The sequence below is a fragment of the Neofelis nebulosa genome, chromosome 7, assembly GCF_028018385.1.
Source record: "Neofelis nebulosa isolate mNeoNeb1 chromosome 7, mNeoNeb1.pri, whole genome shotgun sequence".
NCBI lineage: Eukaryota > Metazoa > Chordata > Mammalia > Carnivora > Felidae > Neofelis > Neofelis nebulosa.
The window spans coordinates 59,530,055-59,547,035 of record NC_080788.1 but is presented as its reverse complement, the minus strand read 5'-3'; the positions used below and the strand labels follow the sequence as shown (position 1 = coordinate 59,547,035).

Below are 16,981 nucleotides of genomic sequence, written 5' to 3'. Positions count from 1 at the left end.
TTTTTTAACAAGATGGGGGAGCACCTGTCTGGCTCAGCTACTAGAGCATGTGACTCTTCCATTGTGAGTTTGGCCACGTTGGGTGTAGAGATTACTTAAAAATAAAAAAATCTAAAAAAGAAAAAAAAAAGAAAAAGAAGGAAACTTAAAATCAAGTGTGTCCAGTATGCTACTGCTTAAATATAAAGCCTGAATGCTTCATTTCTGCTCTCTGCAGCCTTCAGGATGAAATAAAGTAAACAGCTGGGTAGGGGCGCCTGGGTGGCGCAGTCGGTTAAGCGTCCGACTTCAGCCAGGTCACGATCTCGCGGTCCGTGAGTTCGAGCCCCGCGTCGGGCTCTGGGCCGATGGCTCGGAGCCTGGAGCCTGCTTCCGATTCTGTGTCTCCCTCTCTCTCTGCCCCTCCCCCGTTCATGCTCTGTCTCTCTCTATCCCAAAAATAAATAAAAAACGTTGAAAAAAAAAATTAAAAAAAAAAAAAAAAGTAAACAGCTGGGTAACCAGTCTCGATCAGCACTATCCAATAGAAATATATCAGCCACAAATGCGAACTGCACAAGGAATTTTAAATTTTCTAGTTGCACCAAAAAAAGAATCAGGTGAAACTAATTTTTATGTATTATTTACCCCATAATGTCCAAAATAGCATTTCAACATGTAATGAATACAAAAACCTATGAATGAGATATTTTACTTTCTGATCCTAAGCCTGCAAAACCTGGAACGTATTTAACACTTAGAGGACATCTTAATTCACATTAACCACACTTCAAACGCTCAAAAGCCTCATGTGGGTAGTGGCTATTGTACTTAACAAGGCAAATCTCCCTCCCTGATTTCATCTCTATAACAAGTTTTCCCGGAATATATAAGATTTCACAGTGATGTCACAGACTGACCACCTGTAAATACTTACTGATATTTTGATCTTCAAGGAGCTTTCGCAATGTCTCCTCACTACAGCTATACAAAATGGTTGCATCACATCTTCCATCTTTCAAATTAAATTCATAGATAAACAGTTCATAATTCTCACTAAGAGCAAGCAGTTTGGGCTTGTCTGTTGGTGAGCTGCTCTTATGAGACGCGTCCCATACAAAGCTAAGGAAAAAGCATAGATTATTATATTCTATTATCCACAGTAATATTTACCCACAATGGTGAGGGTAGAAGGGCAGAATGAGTAAAGAACAATTCTTTAATTCATGAAGTAGTAGCATTAGTCCTATACTGGCTTTAAGGGAATGTAAATTGCTCTGGGACTTTGCCCCTCTTCTACCTGAGCCCCCTTCAGGCTAACAATATATGAGTGACTGGTGAAAGGGGACATAGAGCAATAAATGATGAATTATCTCCCTAAATCCTGTCTGATGAAATGTTTAAAGGAACAGTAACAAGGATAAGTTTCAGCAACCAAATATGTGTATTTTTTATAAGAGGTGATGCTCAAACTTAACAAAGTAGGTTTTGCTAACTTAAATGTTTTCGAGGACTTAAAAAGTGACTGTTAGTATTTATAGACTATGAAGACTCGAAGATGGTATATTATAGAATAGCCCTGACAAAGAGAACTTTCCATTCCGTTGGTCAGAACTATTCTATATATCTGCACTGTCCAATACAGTAGCTAACAGCCACATGTGACTACTGAACAGTTGAAATGTGAATAGTGCAACTGAGGAAATATTTAAAATTCACTGAGTCACATGTGGCTAATGGCTACCATGCTAGACAGCACAGTTACAGAAGTTTTACAGCAGTGTAATGATGGAAAGAGAATAGTGAATGATGCGACAGCTTCAAACTAAATTAAAAAAATAAAAGGACCCAATTGTGAAAACAATGGAATGGCAGGAGGCTACCATGCTGATAAAGCTTTATCGTTCAAAAAAATCTTTTTTTATATACAGAAGTAGTTAAATTTTATTTCTTAAAAAAAAATCAGATGATATTTTTTGTCCTTATTAAAGAAAAATATTGACACATTTTATATTTCTATCTTTATACCTGGACTGATGATTTTTCAGGAACACTCAATTCCTGACTGTTTACACTGAAAATATGGAAAACAATAGGAATGGTCAAATATAAAAAATATTAAGATATATTTAAAAGGAAGAATACAGTAACACCATTAACATCAGTAGCATATGGACTATACTGTCACATGAAAAGACAGGAAATGTTAAATAAAAATAACTATAGAATGTACAGTGATTTCAACATATAAAAAGGGCATATACACTTTGAGATAAGCCCTGAATACTATAGATTTATCCTTATTTTTTACCCTATGAAGTACTTGAAAATTCAATTCAAATAAAAAATAAATCCCTCTTAATCCTTCTTCCTTCTAGTAATTTCATGCAGTTTACAAATGCCTTCATTTCATGTGTACATGTCTTCTGTTAAGTCTCAAACACCTAAAGAGTTCTGCTTTTCTCTCATTCCTTTCTTTAGGGGACTGTGACCATTGGTACTTAACGCAGTTGAATAAACTAACTTCCGTCATGGAGAGATTGTTCTTCCTATCAGCTAGAGATCAGGAGTAAAAAATACAAATACCAAACTGAGTAAACCAGTTGCTTATTTAACAAACACATCTCTACTGTCAGGCACTGTTACACAACCCGGAGATTCCAAGACAAGACCCCTCTTGACTACATTAAGTTTTAAAGAGGAGATCGTTTCCAAAATGTTTTCTGTTATTAAAAAGAGCCCAGGAGTGCCTGGCTGGTTCAGTCAGAAAACATACCATTTTTGACCCTGGGTTGGGAGTTCCAGCCCTATGCTGAGTGTAGAGATCACGTAAATAAAACTTAAGGGTTAAAAAAAAAAAAAAGCCCGAAGACTCAGAGGACACTCTCAAACTTAATGACATAAACTCTAACTCCTGGCCGAACAGTTACACAAGTGGAAAGTTACTATAGGATTATAACTAGGTGTTTTGTTTTGTTTTGTTTTGTTTTTTCGGTCTTCCCAAATCACGCAACCTTTGCTATTTTGTTCAACTTCTGGGGCACTGCTCCTATATAACAGTAAGCGTGTAATAAATATTTGTTAAGCAATAAATGAGTGGGCAAACGAGGTTCTATCCTTGAAGAAGGGAGGCAGGCGGGGGGAAGAGTCCATGTGTGAAGGCAGTCGCTGTTTCACGCACAAGAAAAAGGTATCAAGATGATTCAAATTAGAGATTGTCCCCAACTGGTATCTTTAAGGGATTTAACTGAAAGAAAATGGGCACGGTACACAGCACAGTAACGATTAATCAACCTATGCTGAATTTATCAGCGCCCGAGCTGGGACCCACTCCAGGTTCCCTGCGGCCAGCAAAGGAGCTGAATACCTTCTCTGTTCCCACCCCCTACCCCTCCCCGCCCCTCACAAGGGAAGGGAGGATGGGGCTGCAAAGCGAGAAAAAGGTTCTAAGAGGGCACCTAGATCACCTCTCAGGTGTTTATCACTCCTCTCCCCGCTACCCCCACACCCGGAGGGGAGCACTGGGGCCAGCCGAACTAAGGCTCCGGACTCCTCCCACATTGCCCAGCCTTCCCGCAGCACTTACTGCCGAAAGGGACCATTGAGGCAGCAGGCACCCCCACTCCGGCCGCTCGGCGCCAAGGAAAGCACTTGCAGGCTGCCTGCAGCTGTTAGGCTCCCCAGAACCTCCTGCTTTCTGTGCAACTGTGCCCGGGATCCCAGCCGCCGTGTTGCCTCCGCTGGGACTGGCACCAACAACATAGGTAGAACCCGCTCCATGGCTTTAGAGCTGCAACTGCCCCAGCTGGCAGCCCTGCCGGCTGCTTATTCTGCAGCCATTTTGGTCCGGCCATTTCTTCCGGTCACCTGAGCCGATCTGCGTCCTGGGCATGCGCAGTGTAGCCGCCTGCCGGCTGTCTCGTGATTCCGGCACAGACAGCTGAGCTGTCTCGGCTGATTGCATTTCTCGCCAATGGAGGCCGGCACCAACCTGACCCACAAAACTCCATCTGCCTTTTCCTCAAGCCTGTTTGCTTAACTACCCTGAAATAATTAGGGATCAAATTTAGCGGCTTAAGGCAGGCTGCAGCAACTTGACTCGCTCTGGGGCACTACCCTCTGTATTTTTACTCTAAATGCTTTCCATCTGTTGGAACCCGGTTTCTGCCTCTCTCTGCCTCTCTCTCTCTCCTTTGCTTTTACTATCCTACTGTTATTTTCGCTTACAGGACCTGGGTGGTATCACGTCTTTGGTAATGTGGACTGCTCTCTTGTTAGGGAGTTGACCTGAATGTTGAAGTCAAATAATATCCATTGTAAAGGGCAAAGAAATAGGGTAGTCAAGGTGGGGTTGTGGTAGAGTTTCTGTATCATTACTAGTCTTTTATCAAGGAAGTATGATGAAAAATCTTCAGAGCCGGAGCGGAACAGAGAGGGTGAAGAAAGAAGAGGTGTGTAATAGGAATTTGGGAAGGTCTAATAAACATCACTATCTTAACACATTCACACACAGGTAACCAAAGGCCAACTCCTCCGTTTGTGCTTTGATTCACATCCTTCTCACATCCTTCTTGTTCTAAGACTTTGAGTCTGTAAAAATTTTTTCTTCTGCATTGCTTTCTCCCCCTTTATTGGGGTGTTTGACATTATACCAAGTCCACATGATATTCTCAAAAGAAATCCTCCCTTAATGTGCACAGACCACTACCTGCTGTCGTTTTTATATCCCCTTAAGAAAATTCTTAGTTGACTCTTCTTAACCACCCTCCCCAAGCCCTATTTTCCTTGTTTTTTTCCCCCACTTCAGTATGGGGCACCCACCATTCACTTTACTTGAAGTCATCCAAGTAACCACGGTTATCAAGCCTATCAACCCCCACTGTTACCAAGCCTATCAGCAATGTCTGCCAACTCTTACTTCCAAGACCTATTCCAAATTTCTTCTCTGCTTTCTCTGCCCCTCCTCTTCAAGTTTTGCTTGAACTGATGGAAGAAACCTCTGAACATTTTTCTCTGCTTTCTCCCTTCTTCCTCTAACAATAAGCAGGCCAGAGTGACCTAAAAATGAAGTCACATCACTTTCCAGTTTAAAATTTGGACTTCCCATTAGCTAAAATTCCAATATTTAAGTCATGGCTTAGAAATCTATACCTTGCCTACCTCTCTCCAAACTCATCACCCTCCCACCTTCTCTGTGTACTTTAGCCATACTTCTCCTTCTTTTTCTGAAACACATTAAATTCATTCTCACTTGGCAGCTTTGTGCTCAGTAGTTCCTCTGTGTGGAATACTTTCCCTTCTACCTAATTGTAACCACTGTTGACAGTCCTTCCTGGACCATTACACTGCAGTCACTCCTGACACACCAAGGTATTGATCACAACTTAATGTTTTGCATCAGCCCCTGACTAACCAGAATGTAACCTTCAGAAGAGCAGGGAGTTTTCACTGCTGTTACTCTACTACCTAAAATGTGCCTGGTTCGGGGTGCCTGGGTGGCTCAGTTGGTTAAGCGTACAACTTCGGCTCAGGTCATGATCTCACGGTCTGTGAGTTCGAGCCCCGTGTCAGGCTCTGTGCTGACAGCTCAGAGCCTGGAGCCTGCTTCCGATTCTGTGTCTCCCTCTCTCTCTCTGCCCCTCCCCCACTTATGCTCTGTCTCTCTCTCTCAAAAATAAATAAAATTAAATAAAAAAAAATTAAAAAAATTAAAAATTAAAAAAAAAATAAAATGTGCCTGGTTCAAAAAAGGGATTCCAGTGATTAATTTAACTTGACAAACAAGGTCATGTATTCATCAACAAACATTTCATACCCCAAGGGAGATATTTATATCCAATCCTATTAAAGAGGGCTACTTTCTCTTTATACAAAATGGCAGTAGTGGGGGCACCTGTTTGGCTCAGTCAGGTAAGTGTCATGACTCTTGATTTCAGTTCAGGTCATGACCTCACACTTTGAGTTCTAACCCCACATCAGGCTCCCCACTGGAGCCTGCTTGGGATTCTTCCTCTTCCTCTCTCTTTCTCTGCCCCTTCCCTGTTTTCTTTCAAAGTAAATAAATACACCAGAAAAAAAAATGCAAACAGTAAAGAAATTTCCAGGTCATACTTTTGTTAGGCATAACAAGACCTTGTCCCTTTTATTAAGGACTTTCTTAGGGCATTCACAAGTTGCATCTCCTAACTTATAACAAGTTTGAACACATCATTCTTTTAGCTCTTTAATTATACCTTATCATGTCATGCCATTTTAGGCATATCACATAGGTTTTTAATGCAAGCGTAAGAAAATGTTTTGGTTGGGGTCCTTCAATATATCAAGGCATAAGAAATTCCTTGGACTCTCTGGATCTCTGAAGACATAGCTCATATAGCTAATGTCTGATGATTAAACTTTTCCTACATTACATGTTCCAGAACAACTGGATCAATAGATCCAAGCAAGCCTACAAAGAGAACAGATGTTAACTGTAAACAATTATATTTTCTAAAATATTTGTGTTATTTGATTAGTATCTGACTCCTTCCAGCAGATGGTAAATCTGAGGACACAAGTGACCTTTCATGTTGTTCATGCTTTTATCTTAGAGTAGTTGTCCCTCAAATATTTCCGCAATTAACCATTCAGCTTCTATTCATCCTTGCCCTTAAGTAGTTTAGCATAATAAATGAGGAAAGCCATCTGGGAATAAATTAAAAAGTCTGACTGAAGAAATAGGCCTCACAGCCCTAATATGGACCAACTGGTTACTCAGTAAATGCTGGTATATGGAACAACTTCTAAAAACAAGGTATCCTTCATATTCTTAGCTTAAAACAAGAACAAAGTGACAGAACCTAGACTGGGCTTGAACAAGGGGCTAGGACCTTGTTTCTGCCATCACTTACTCCATCCTCTCCCCTAGCTGCTGTACCAATTGTTTGTCCACATGGTGACAAAACAGAGGAAGAAGGTTGCTGGGGAAGGCTAAGGGTTCTGCCAGAGAGGCTGTCGGCATATGGGCGATCTCCCAGGCGATCAGAACCACCATGTCTGTCCTGGCGGGCAGAAAAGACAGAAAACCTCAGAGTCTTTGTATTTATGTAGTAAACAGAACTCAAGGCCAAGGTTCCTAGTTATTTTTCCACCACCACTATCAGCCTTTGTGCTTGTAGCAATTAAGGGAACATTTGCAGAGTTTCTATGTGCCAAACAATGCTTAGTGCTTTACATATGCTCCTTCTTATATTAAGAACTCTGAAGTTCCTTGCTTCAGATTCTCAGTCGCTCTGCCCCTCCCCTGCTCATGCGTGAGCAATATAAATATTAAAACAAACAAACAAACAAAAAAAAGGAGCACCTGGGTGGCTCAGTTGGTTAAGTGTCCAACTTCAGCTCAGGTCATGATCTCACTGGTTATGAGTTTGAGCTGGGCTGACAGCTCAGATCCCGGAGCTTGCTTCAGATTCTTTGTCTCACTCTCTCTCTGCCCCACCCCCACTCATATTCTGCTTCTCTCAAGTATATAAACATTGAAAAAATGTGTGTGTGGGGGGGGGTTGTGCCTGGGTGACTCAGTTGGTTAAGCGTCTGACTTCAGCTCAGGTCATGATCTCATGGTTTGTGGGTTTGAGCCCTGCGTCAGGCTCTGTGTTGACAGCCTGGAGTCTGCTTCAGATTCTGTGTACCCCCCACTCCCCGCCCCCCGCCCACCCACCCTCACATGCTCATGCTCTGTCTCTATCTTTATACAACTGCCCCTCACATGCTCATGCTCTGTCTCTGTCTTTATACAACTTCCCTTCTCTATACAACTTCCTTCCCAATACTAGAATATACCACTCAGGAAATATCTCATCTGACTCAGCCTATACATTCCAGGGGTACTGACATAGTATTTACAAGGCCATAAGATCTTACCAAGCTGAATTATCACTATTGGACTCCTTAAGAGAAGACTCCAGGGATACCAGCTGCTCCCCATGACTCAGCAGGGCATAGAGCAAAGAAATTCCAAACTGCAAGTGATAGAATATCCAAGGTAAGAGGAGTTCACCATAGGCAAGCAGTGCTTTCCTGGCTCTGCCACGTTCCCAATTAAAAGGGAAGGTTCACATGTAAAAATAGAGTACAACACTTGTAAAATGGTCAGGTTTTACAATGGCTGGCCAAAGAACTCTCAGACCTTTAGAAGGAAATCACTGCTTTCAAGTTTCCAGAAGATCCTTGTGGAGAGTTGATTAAATGCACACTTGTGGGTTCTACTCTCAGGAGTCAGAGTCTATACATCAGGAATAGACCCAGGAATCTGATGCAGGTAGTTTGTGGACCCCACTGAATGAAGCATTACTTTAGGCAAAGATCTTCAGAGAGGGGTTCACAAGATATACCATTGGGGTAATTAGAAGGTATCAGAACTTTCACATCTAGAGTCTTCACTTAAGTTTTTCTATCTTTCTATTTACATAATAAAGGTATGTACTTAGTATAGTTTCACATGTGTAGGACCTATAGACAAGCACATGGGGGACATGATTCAGAGCTTTTTACTAAAAGAGATAATAAAGTTTGGTGACCGGGCGCCTGGGTGTCTCAGTCGGTTAAGCGTCTGACTTCAGCTCAGGTCATGATCTGGCAGTCCATGAGTTCAAGTCCCGCATTGGGCCCTGTGCTGACAGCTCAGAGCCTGGAGCCTGCTTCGGATTCTGTGTCTCTCTCTCTCTCTGCCCCTCCCCCCGCTTATGCTCTGTCTCACTCTCAAAAATGAATAAATGTAAAAAAAAATTAAAGACAAAAACAAAAAAAGTTTGGTGACCTCTGCTCTAGAGGTCTACCTCAGCACCATCAGGGAGCTTGTTAGAAAAACGAATGCATGGGCCACACTCCAAGTCTATTAAATGAGACTCTCTAGGGGTGAGACCAAGGAACCGGTGTTCTATGAGTTCTCCAGGTGATCCCAGTGCTTACTAGATATGGAGGAGCACTGCAGTGAAGATGGAAAGTTAGCACTCCCTTGCTTATTCCTTGCCTGTGATAGCACCTGAAGGCCATCTGTGGCAAGAGAAAAGCCTCCACACTGTGTTACCTGGTTCTGAAGGATCACAGTGACTGGTCGCTCTGAGGAGCCAGGCGGAAACAGCATTAGCCCCTGAAGTCCTTGGAGAAGTTCATGGAAGGTCAAGTAACTGATACATTTGCCCAGAGGTTTGAATAACATTTGTAGGGCCTGCAAGAAGGTAAGTGCCTCTCTCAGATTTCACTACAACTTCACCTCCTCCTACTTTGCCTCTACCCCCTTTTCTTGCTGACCTGCTTTTGGCACTTTCCTGGTCAGGTTACTTCCCCAGCCTATCATTATTCATGTCTCTCCAACCTGAATACTGGTCTTCCAATACCCACTTATTTAGGATGCCTTCCGTAAGAAAGTTAGACATGGGGCTCGCACTTCTCAGGGAGTCCTTATCTTCTCAAACCTCCACAGCACATTCACACCTGTGCCAACACATGCCTGTATTTTGTTTATTGTACCCAAAGTTCATCAGTTGTTCCTATAGTAGTTTGTTCTGGAACTCACCCACCTGAGGGTGTCAGGTTGACCTCCCCCTGCTTAGCACTTTCTCCAGCATCTCTGGGGGTGGGGGACAGAGGATGAAGTGGAAGGATCCCTCACCCATCCACAAAAGTATCCTCTGCTCAGTGCCACAATACCTGATCGGCAACATCCCTTCTGACTAGGTGTGGCAAATGGTGGGTGATAGCTAGAAGAATGCTAACAGCTTGATCCTGGGACAGGAAAGGGAGCAGCCTTGCCACCAGAGCTTTCCCCTTCCTCACGGAGAGCACCTGCAGGAAGCCATCTGCTGCCTCCCTACATGTGAGAAAGGAGAACATTTTCAGGGCTCTGTATAGAGGGCTCTGGCTACATGCCAGAAAGGAGGGGCAGAAGCAAAGTCAGTGTCTTTGCTCATCTTGCCCTTCCTGGGCTGGAGGTGTGACCCTCCCACACTCACTCCAGATTATTCTGCTCCTGGGTCTTTAAGGCCTGGAAGAGCTTCTCAACCTGGTTGCTCTGCTGTTCGGAGTAGCAGGGCTGTTGAGGCCCATCTTTCTGGCCCTGTTCTAGCTCTAGTAACTGAATGAACATCTGGCAATTTGAGGGTGGGAAAAGAGGAAGAGGTCAGTATGATCAATATTCCATTCTCAAGGGTCAGTTAGGAACTCATCCCTAAGGACTTGATAGCTCACCTTCTCAATCCGGGACAACACCTGAAGCCTCTGACTGCTTGCAGCTCCCATCTCCTAGGAGAGAGTCCCAGGCCATCAGCCACACCTCCATAGCAGCAGCCCAGGCCTCAAGCGAGCTACAAATTGAGCTAGAAAAGCTAACACAAAGTCTGACCACACTTCTTTATCACTCTTAGGTCACAATCTGATCTCAAGCATGACAATGCCCCAGTCCTTTCTCCAAAACAGGGGAGACAAAAAGGGTTCTGGAGAGTTAACACTTCTACCTGCTCTTGAGATCCATGGGGTACAGCATCAATAGCTCGACGAGGGCTAAAACATGTTGATACAGCTACCTGGCCCAGGGAACCCTCGATTCGAACCACTGCACAAAAAGGAGTAAAAAAAAAAAAACATTCCCTTCCCCTTTCCACCCTCTGTTCATCCGGATGTCTATCCCAACCAACCATGTCAGCCCTGGTCCCACCTGACTCATAAGCCTCCGCCTTCTGAATGTAAGGTGTTACCAGCTTGAGGGATTCAACCTTGGTCCTTCGCCCAAGTAGTTCTTCCTCTGTCTGCTTCTTCTCTAGTTTCTGATAATATTCCTGAGAGTCCATGGAATAGAAAAATGTATCCTCATCTCAACTTAGAATTAAGGTTCTTAAATGCAACCTCTTAATACATCCTTTCCTACAGCATTCATTTCAGAAATGATCTTGGCACTTTAGGCCTTTCTGCCGACATCTTGAGTTGGGCATCGTGCCATCTGTATTGGGGTCTCCGTACTAAGGACCTGAGGAGCTGGATACCACCACCAGATCTGATGAGAAGGCAGAGAGCAAGGTGGAAATCCAGGAAGCAAACCTGTCCCAACATCTGCAACCTTCTTTCATTCCTTATTCCCAGTATACACATAGCACACATCTTCCGCCCCCAACCCCTGTTTAGTTTTGTGATTGTACCTGTGCTTTCCCAAATTACAGTTATCTGATGGCATGAAGAACCATGAGGAGCTTGCAGTACAGAGATGGCACTATTGTCAACTGGCCAGTAGCCAATAGCACTCTAGGCCAGTTTTATGCTTCTGAGGAATGGCCCAGCAGCTCTAGTATCTTCTCAAAGAAATCTGTAAGATCCCAAGCTAAATAAAGCCATTGACTGTGAGTCAAACAAGGATTTAAATAAAGTTCTTTCACTTAGGAGCAGTGCCAAAAAGGCAAGAGTATAAAAATATTTTGCTTTCAGTGATCTGGGCAGAAAGAAGAGTTTTTGAAGTATGGTGGAAAGGAAGAAAGCAATTAGTCCAAATAGGAAGGGGTTAAGGGTCGGAAACTTGGTAGGGGGCTCATAGAAGTTGAGAAGAAAGTGGAACACAGCTTAGACAACATCCAAAATCAGTAGGTAAGACCTGCCTCATAAATAAAAGAGAGATAGGGAACAGAAGGTAAGGAGTCAAAATTTCTGCCGGCATTTATTCAGTTCAACAAATTGAATCCCACTATTTAGGAGATTCATGTATCATATCTAAAAAAGCACAAAGTAGGTGAAGGTTTATAACAAGACATTTCTAAGATCCACAAAGGCAGAAAAGTTCTTATTTCAAGGCTGAGTAGGGGAAATTCTTGGCAAAGGATGAAGACAAAATGTCAATGTTTGGGGAATTATAAATAATCCCATTTGTCTGAAGTGTAGGAGAATAGAGGATAACGATCTTGGGATGTCAGCTTTAGAAATATGGCCCCTATCCTGTAGGGATGGTCTCTCTCACCTGACTGGACATGGCCTCTAAAAGCTGGAAAAATGATCCAAGAAGGCTGATGGAGTCCAGGTCCATTTGACGCCAAGGTCAGAGGCTGAGAAGAGCACCTGGGGCTCACCTGGTAGTAATAGTCATCCAGGCAGGGGTTCTCACTCTGCAGCTGAACCATCTGTACTTTTATCACCCAGTCTTTCTCTTTTCGGGTCATGAGGTTAACATAGGGGTCTGGCTGCTGAGACCAAGGCTTCTTGGCTGGGGGACTTTAAGCCAGAAGGAACATTCCTTTAGACCTTCCCACCCCTGCACAGTGAATGTCCCAAGGAGAGTTAAGCAGGGAGTGGAGCCATCTGGGCAGGATGGAACAGAGTGCATAGGTGGGCAACACTGGGAGAGTGTTATTTGTGTAGGGGTTTTGGAGAGATGCCCAATCACATAGCAATACTCAGCATGCATACGAGCTGCCCTCAACCCCGCTGCCCATCCAGGTTTTACCTTGGTGTTCGACTATGTTGCTGCAGCTGCAAGATCCGTTGGTGCTGAGGGTGGAGCTGGGTCAGATGACTAGGAAGACTTAGAAAGAAACTTGGGCTGGGTGAAACAAAGCACTCAGCTCCCTGCCCTCCCATTCAATTAGCCTCTGGCAACCTCAGTTGGACATCTAAAGCAACTCCATCTGTTCATGTGCCTCCCCCAAAGTCAGCCACACAAAACACCACAACCCTAGCTCAGCAGGGCTCACTTTCCCCTCCAAGATACATTTTACTGCAATTTGGCTGCAGGGAATCTTGACAAAAGAGAAAACGACTTGGCCTGGTTGTTGGGAGTTCTGTCCTAACTTGAGTTCTGCCATGCCAGCTAACCTCAAGTAAGTTTTTAGTCCTTCTGGGCCTCTATTTCCTCATCTGTAAGGGGAAAATGACTGGACCCTACCACACACTTCTCTTACTAAGTTTCTGTAGGTGTTTTTCTGTGGCAGTTGGTGGAGAGGCTCCACCCCTCCTCAAACCACTACTTTCTGAACCCTCTGGAGAAGAGTTCAACTTGTGGGAGACACTGGGATGCCCAGCTCACTGAGCCAGTACCTGAAACTAGGGGGCCATGAGGTTGGTGGGCTGCAGAAGAGAGTTGGGTCTGGTAGGAGAAGTCGAGGTCCAAAGTGTCGTGCTGGAGAACTGGCACTGGAAAAGGTAGTCCGGAAAGGAACAGGAGAGAGGTAGTCCAGCGTCTGAGAGAGGAATTTGGAAGTCTGGGAAAAGGGCATCTTCAGCAACAAATGCTGCTCTTGCTGCCACATGCCTTTCCCACCTTTATATTGTCACCTGCCTTTTCTCCCATAAGAACCTCACCCAACAGAGTTGGTCACCTCCTAGGGAGCAGCTCCTTAGTCCCTGACAGTGTGGGGGCATGCGCTTTTCCTGTCTGGTGAGTCATCACCGGTCTCGGTATCTCCTCTCTGTGATGGTCTTCCCTCAGACTCTTGTACCTTCAGCTACTGGGGCAATGCTTCTTTGCCTCTTTTTGGACTCCTCCTCCCCAGAGCTGCAATTGTCTTCTTATTCTCCCTGTAGGCTTTCCTTCAATTCCTCTACCCCATGCCATGTTCTCATTACACAGTTAACCTAAGGGCAGGTGCTCTTTCCAGCCCTAAGCTCAATGCTGCTCATCTGCTGAAACATTGGGAGGTGAAAGGATGGCTCTAGTTTGTCTTTTTCACTTGGATGGCCAGTTGTCCCCTGACCACCTCTACCATTTACCAACCTTCCCTAGACTATAGATATCTCCTGCCTCCCATACCTGTACCTCACTTAGGGTGCTCCATTTCCAGAGCAAGGTCAAGAGCAGACTAAGGTACACTCCACATGCTTCTTCTCCACACACCATTACTTTCTCACAGGATGGATAATGAAGTGACTCACCTGCCACAGAAAGTGCAAGGAAGCAGGTGACATCCCCAACACACCAGAGGCCTTGATTCCAGGGGAGTTGAGAAGACCTCTCTAGAATGGGAGGAAGAATGAGGCTTGAAAGAGCCATGTGGTCATCAGCATCCACTGGGTTTGGGGTGCGGGAAGGCCAACCACTTCCAATATGCAAGACAGTGGAAGCCTGGCCCTCCATTGTAATCAAAATCAACTGGATCAGGACCTCTCTGCTTCCTTTGAGGGGAAGCAAGACTGGTATCTCAGGAGTGGGTTGAGGGAGAATCTGAGTGATTTCATTTCTGTTTGGGAACCCTGGTCTCTCTCCACTGGTTGTGGGAATCCAGGGGAATAAATACCAGGAATGAACTGCTGAGACATGGGGCCTAGGGTCAAAGAAAACTCACCTTCAGCTCCAGGAGCTGGACGAGCACCTATGGGCTATGCACAACCCTTCTAGGACCTGGTTTTTAAGGTGAAGACAGCATCAGAAACTAGGTGGGAAATAGGAAGAAGGAAGGAGAATGTCTCTACTCAGGTTCAAGCCTGAAATAGAAAGTGTTAACCCAGAACTTATCTTAGAAAGGTGTGGAGGTCATGTAGTCATGGCCAAATGATTAAAGCGAGGGACTAGAAAGGAGTGAAGAGAAGGATATTTAGCAACAGTCTGTAAGCCGCAGATGGTTCAGGACAACAGTTACCCCACCCCCTCCTGTCCTGGTACCTGAGTGCTGTGGACAGCATTGAGGACAGCTGGATCCCCAAGATCACTCTCTTCCTCATCCTCCTCTTCCTCCTCCTCCGGGTCTGGGGTTAGATCTGGATCCAAATCCATCTCCTCCTCCTCCTCGTCTTCCATTTGGGAGGCAGATACTGGCTCCTCCTCAGGAGTCAAGGAGCCACAGCACTTGCTCAGGCCTCGGTTTAAGTGGGGGCCTGAGGAGGGAGTAGATGGGGACTCAGGCGTGAAGAGTCTTTTCTAGAGAGGCTGCTTCTCAGTAGCACCTCTGTTTACACGTCACCTCCAGCACACTCTTCAAACAATGTCTCCCCCTCGTTACCTGCCCCTAACCACTCCCCTAGCACAAATGGAACCTGACAGGTGCCAACCACTTTTGCTTTCCATAGCTCTCCAATTGCCTCAGTAAGTACTACCCCAGGTTTCTCCACTTGCTCTCCCCCACATAACAGCCCTGAGTGCCTCCTTAACCAATCAAGTTCCAGCTACCAGGACCCACTGCAATTTAAGCCTACTATGCACCAGATACCTTACATGTATGTGTCCTTTTAATGCTGAGCAGTCCTGCAAGGCTGTTATTGATAATTTCACAATGGAGCAGAGGAAAATAGGGCCCAAAAAAGTGACCTCAGTCACCAGTGTGATGTAGCTAGCAAGTCAAAGAGTTTGGAAGTCACTGCCAGTAATTCTGGACACCCAGGCTCATATCCATCCACTGAACCAGACCATCAAGTCTCTGTACCCCAAGCCTTTTCATCCAGCTATCACAGCCTAATTGTCAATACCTTCAAGACATGTCATCTTTGCAGGCTTGCAGACTTCCGCCATGGCTGTTTCCTCTGGTAAGATAACACCATCCGCCTCTGGAAGGTAAACCTGAGACAGGGAAGAAACCCAGAGACACCCTCCTTCTCAGTAAGGATGTCATGGCATCCATCCTCAAAGAGCCATGATCTCCCCCTAGCAAGGTTGTCAGAGGAGTATTGGCCGAGCGTCTTGAAGCAGGACCCTGGGCTTTCAGACTATTTTAAAGCCCCATGCTGTGCCTTCACCAGTCCAGCTGCAGGGAGCAAAGGGTCAGAAATGGGACAGAGTTTGGAATTGGAGAAGCACTTCCACACAGATACACAGTTGGCCCGCAGGCCTCACAGCTGCCTTGTTGTTGACACCCACCACTGGACTGTTGCTGTTCTTTCCACTTAGTTTAGCCATGGCAGCCTAGGCCTGGCTTGTTTGCTGCCCTGGCTTTAAGACTCCCAGCCCCTCCTTTGCTGCCCCCTTAAAGGGCCAGCATCCCCCCGCCCCCAACCACTGCACCTTGATAGAAGTATGAGAATATAATCTAATAATAGAGAAAACTCTTGAAATGGCAAAAGACATAAATTCCATTTTTAACCACCAAGTTTGTGAGTACAGTTTATGGGGATTGATATTTGGGAGTAGGTATTTGTTAAAAGGATCCCTGTTTTCCACACCCTTCATAGGAGCGTTATGAGGTTATGTTCCCTTCAGTCCCTAGGTTTTGATTCATCAAAATTGGATTGGAAAGCCCTGGGGGGATTCTGAGGAGACTTGCCAGGAACCAAGATCTCAGCGCTTGGGCAGTGCCCTTGTAGATCCTGAGTGCACCTGATGATGCTTGCCTTTCACTGGGTGTTCTGAGTTAAAATCTGCCAGCTAGCTCTAACTGATGAGGGACCCCTGTGAATTTAGAAGCCAGATCTTCAAGGTTAAAACCCATTTGCATGAGTTACCCAGACAATCTTGTATCTTCTTGGCTACTCCAGTGGAAAACAGGTTCAAAAGCTCAGGAGTAATAAGAAAACAAGACAACAACAAAAATGAGCACATCAGTACAGCTGGTAGGCAAAAACCTAAGACCCACCTGAGCCTCATCTAACCCCTGAGTGAGCTGGGTTCTGTGTCCATATCCTGTATTTATTATGTTTTCTAAATTTTAGTTACTTAACATACAGTGCAGTATTGATTTCAGGAGTAGAATTCAGTGATTCATCACTTACATACAACACCCAGTGCTCATCACAACAAGTACCCTCCTTAATACCCCTCACACATCTAACCCATCCCCCACCCACCTCGTTCCATCAACCCTCGGTTTGTTCTCTATTATTAAGAGTCTCTTGTTGTTTCCCTTTCTCCTCTCCCCCTCACTCTGTTCATTTGTTTTGTTACTTGAGTTCCACATATGAGTGAAATCACGTATTATTTTTCTCTCTCTGATTGACATTTCGCTTGGCATAATGCATTCTAGTTCCATCGACACCATTGCAAATGGCAACAATTCATTCTTTTTGATGGCTGAGTAATATTCCATTGTATATATATGTATATATACATATATATATGTATGTATAT

The 16,981-nt window shown here is 44.6% G+C and overlaps 2 protein-coding genes across 4 annotated transcripts in view; both read right to left on the bottom strand.

Annotated features, from left to right (window-relative positions):
- SPG11 (SPG11 vesicle trafficking associated, spatacsin) overlaps positions 1–3,852 on the bottom strand; it is an 88,612-nt gene extending 84,760 nt beyond the window's left edge. The window contains exons 1-2 of one of the 2 annotated variants that reach the window (XM_058737899.1): positions 3,566–3,852; positions 917–1,101 (exon numbers count right to left, since the gene is read on the bottom strand). In XM_058737899.1, coding sequence (XP_058593882.1) covers positions 917–1,101; positions 3,566–3,759 — 379 coding nt within the window. In that variant the 5' untranslated portion in view covers positions 3,760–3,852. The remainder of the gene's footprint in view (positions 1–916; positions 1,102–3,565) is intronic. The other variant, XM_058737901.1, reaches the window with a different exon arrangement.
- Positions 3,853–6,164: 2,312 nt separating this feature from the next.
- Positions 6,165–15,817, bottom strand: PATL2 (PAT1 homolog 2). 2 transcript variants are annotated; one of them, XM_058740756.1, is made up of 16 exons: positions 15,725–15,817; positions 15,391–15,481; positions 14,591–14,802; positions 13,864–13,944; positions 13,030–13,193; positions 12,440–12,517; positions 12,066–12,207; positions 10,673–10,793; positions 10,473–10,570; positions 10,207–10,260; positions 9,972–10,105; positions 9,670–9,829; positions 9,047–9,187; positions 7,882–7,979; positions 6,870–7,019; positions 6,165–6,427 (listed from the first exon to the last, which is right to left on the bottom strand). In XM_058740756.1, the coding sequence occupies exons 1-16, from the start codon at positions 15,815–15,817 to the stop codon at positions 6,409–6,411; spliced, it is 1,836 nt and encodes a 611-aa protein (XP_058596739.1). In that variant the 3' UTR covers positions 6,165–6,408. The 2 variants fall into 2 exon arrangements, 1 of the variants encoding a protein (XP_058596739.1); XR_009264953.1 differs by lacking the exons at positions 6,165–6,427; positions 6,870–7,019; positions 7,882–7,979; ... (9 more) ...; positions 15,391–15,481; positions 15,725–15,817 and having other exon boundaries at positions 13,065–13,172; positions 13,864–13,973.
- Between the last annotated feature and the right edge of the window lie 1,164 nt (positions 15,818–16,981).

What these genes read in the sequence shown, in the direction of transcription:
- PATL2 (XM_058740756.1), bottom strand. Translation starts at nt 15,817, where the DNA reads ATGGCTAAACTAAGTGGAAAGAACAGCAACAGTCCAGTGGTGGGTGTC. An exon ending in CCTTGCACTTTCTGTGGCAG is followed by an intron (nt 13,194 to 13,863) that starts GTGAGTCACTTC and finishes CCCTTTTCCCAG; the next exon opens with ACTTCCAAATTCCTCTCTCA. An exon ending in GAAGGGATGTTGCCGATCAG is followed by an intron (nt 9,188 to 9,669) that starts GTATTGTGGCAC and finishes ACCTTCTTGCAG; the next exon opens with GCCCTACAAATGTTATTCAA.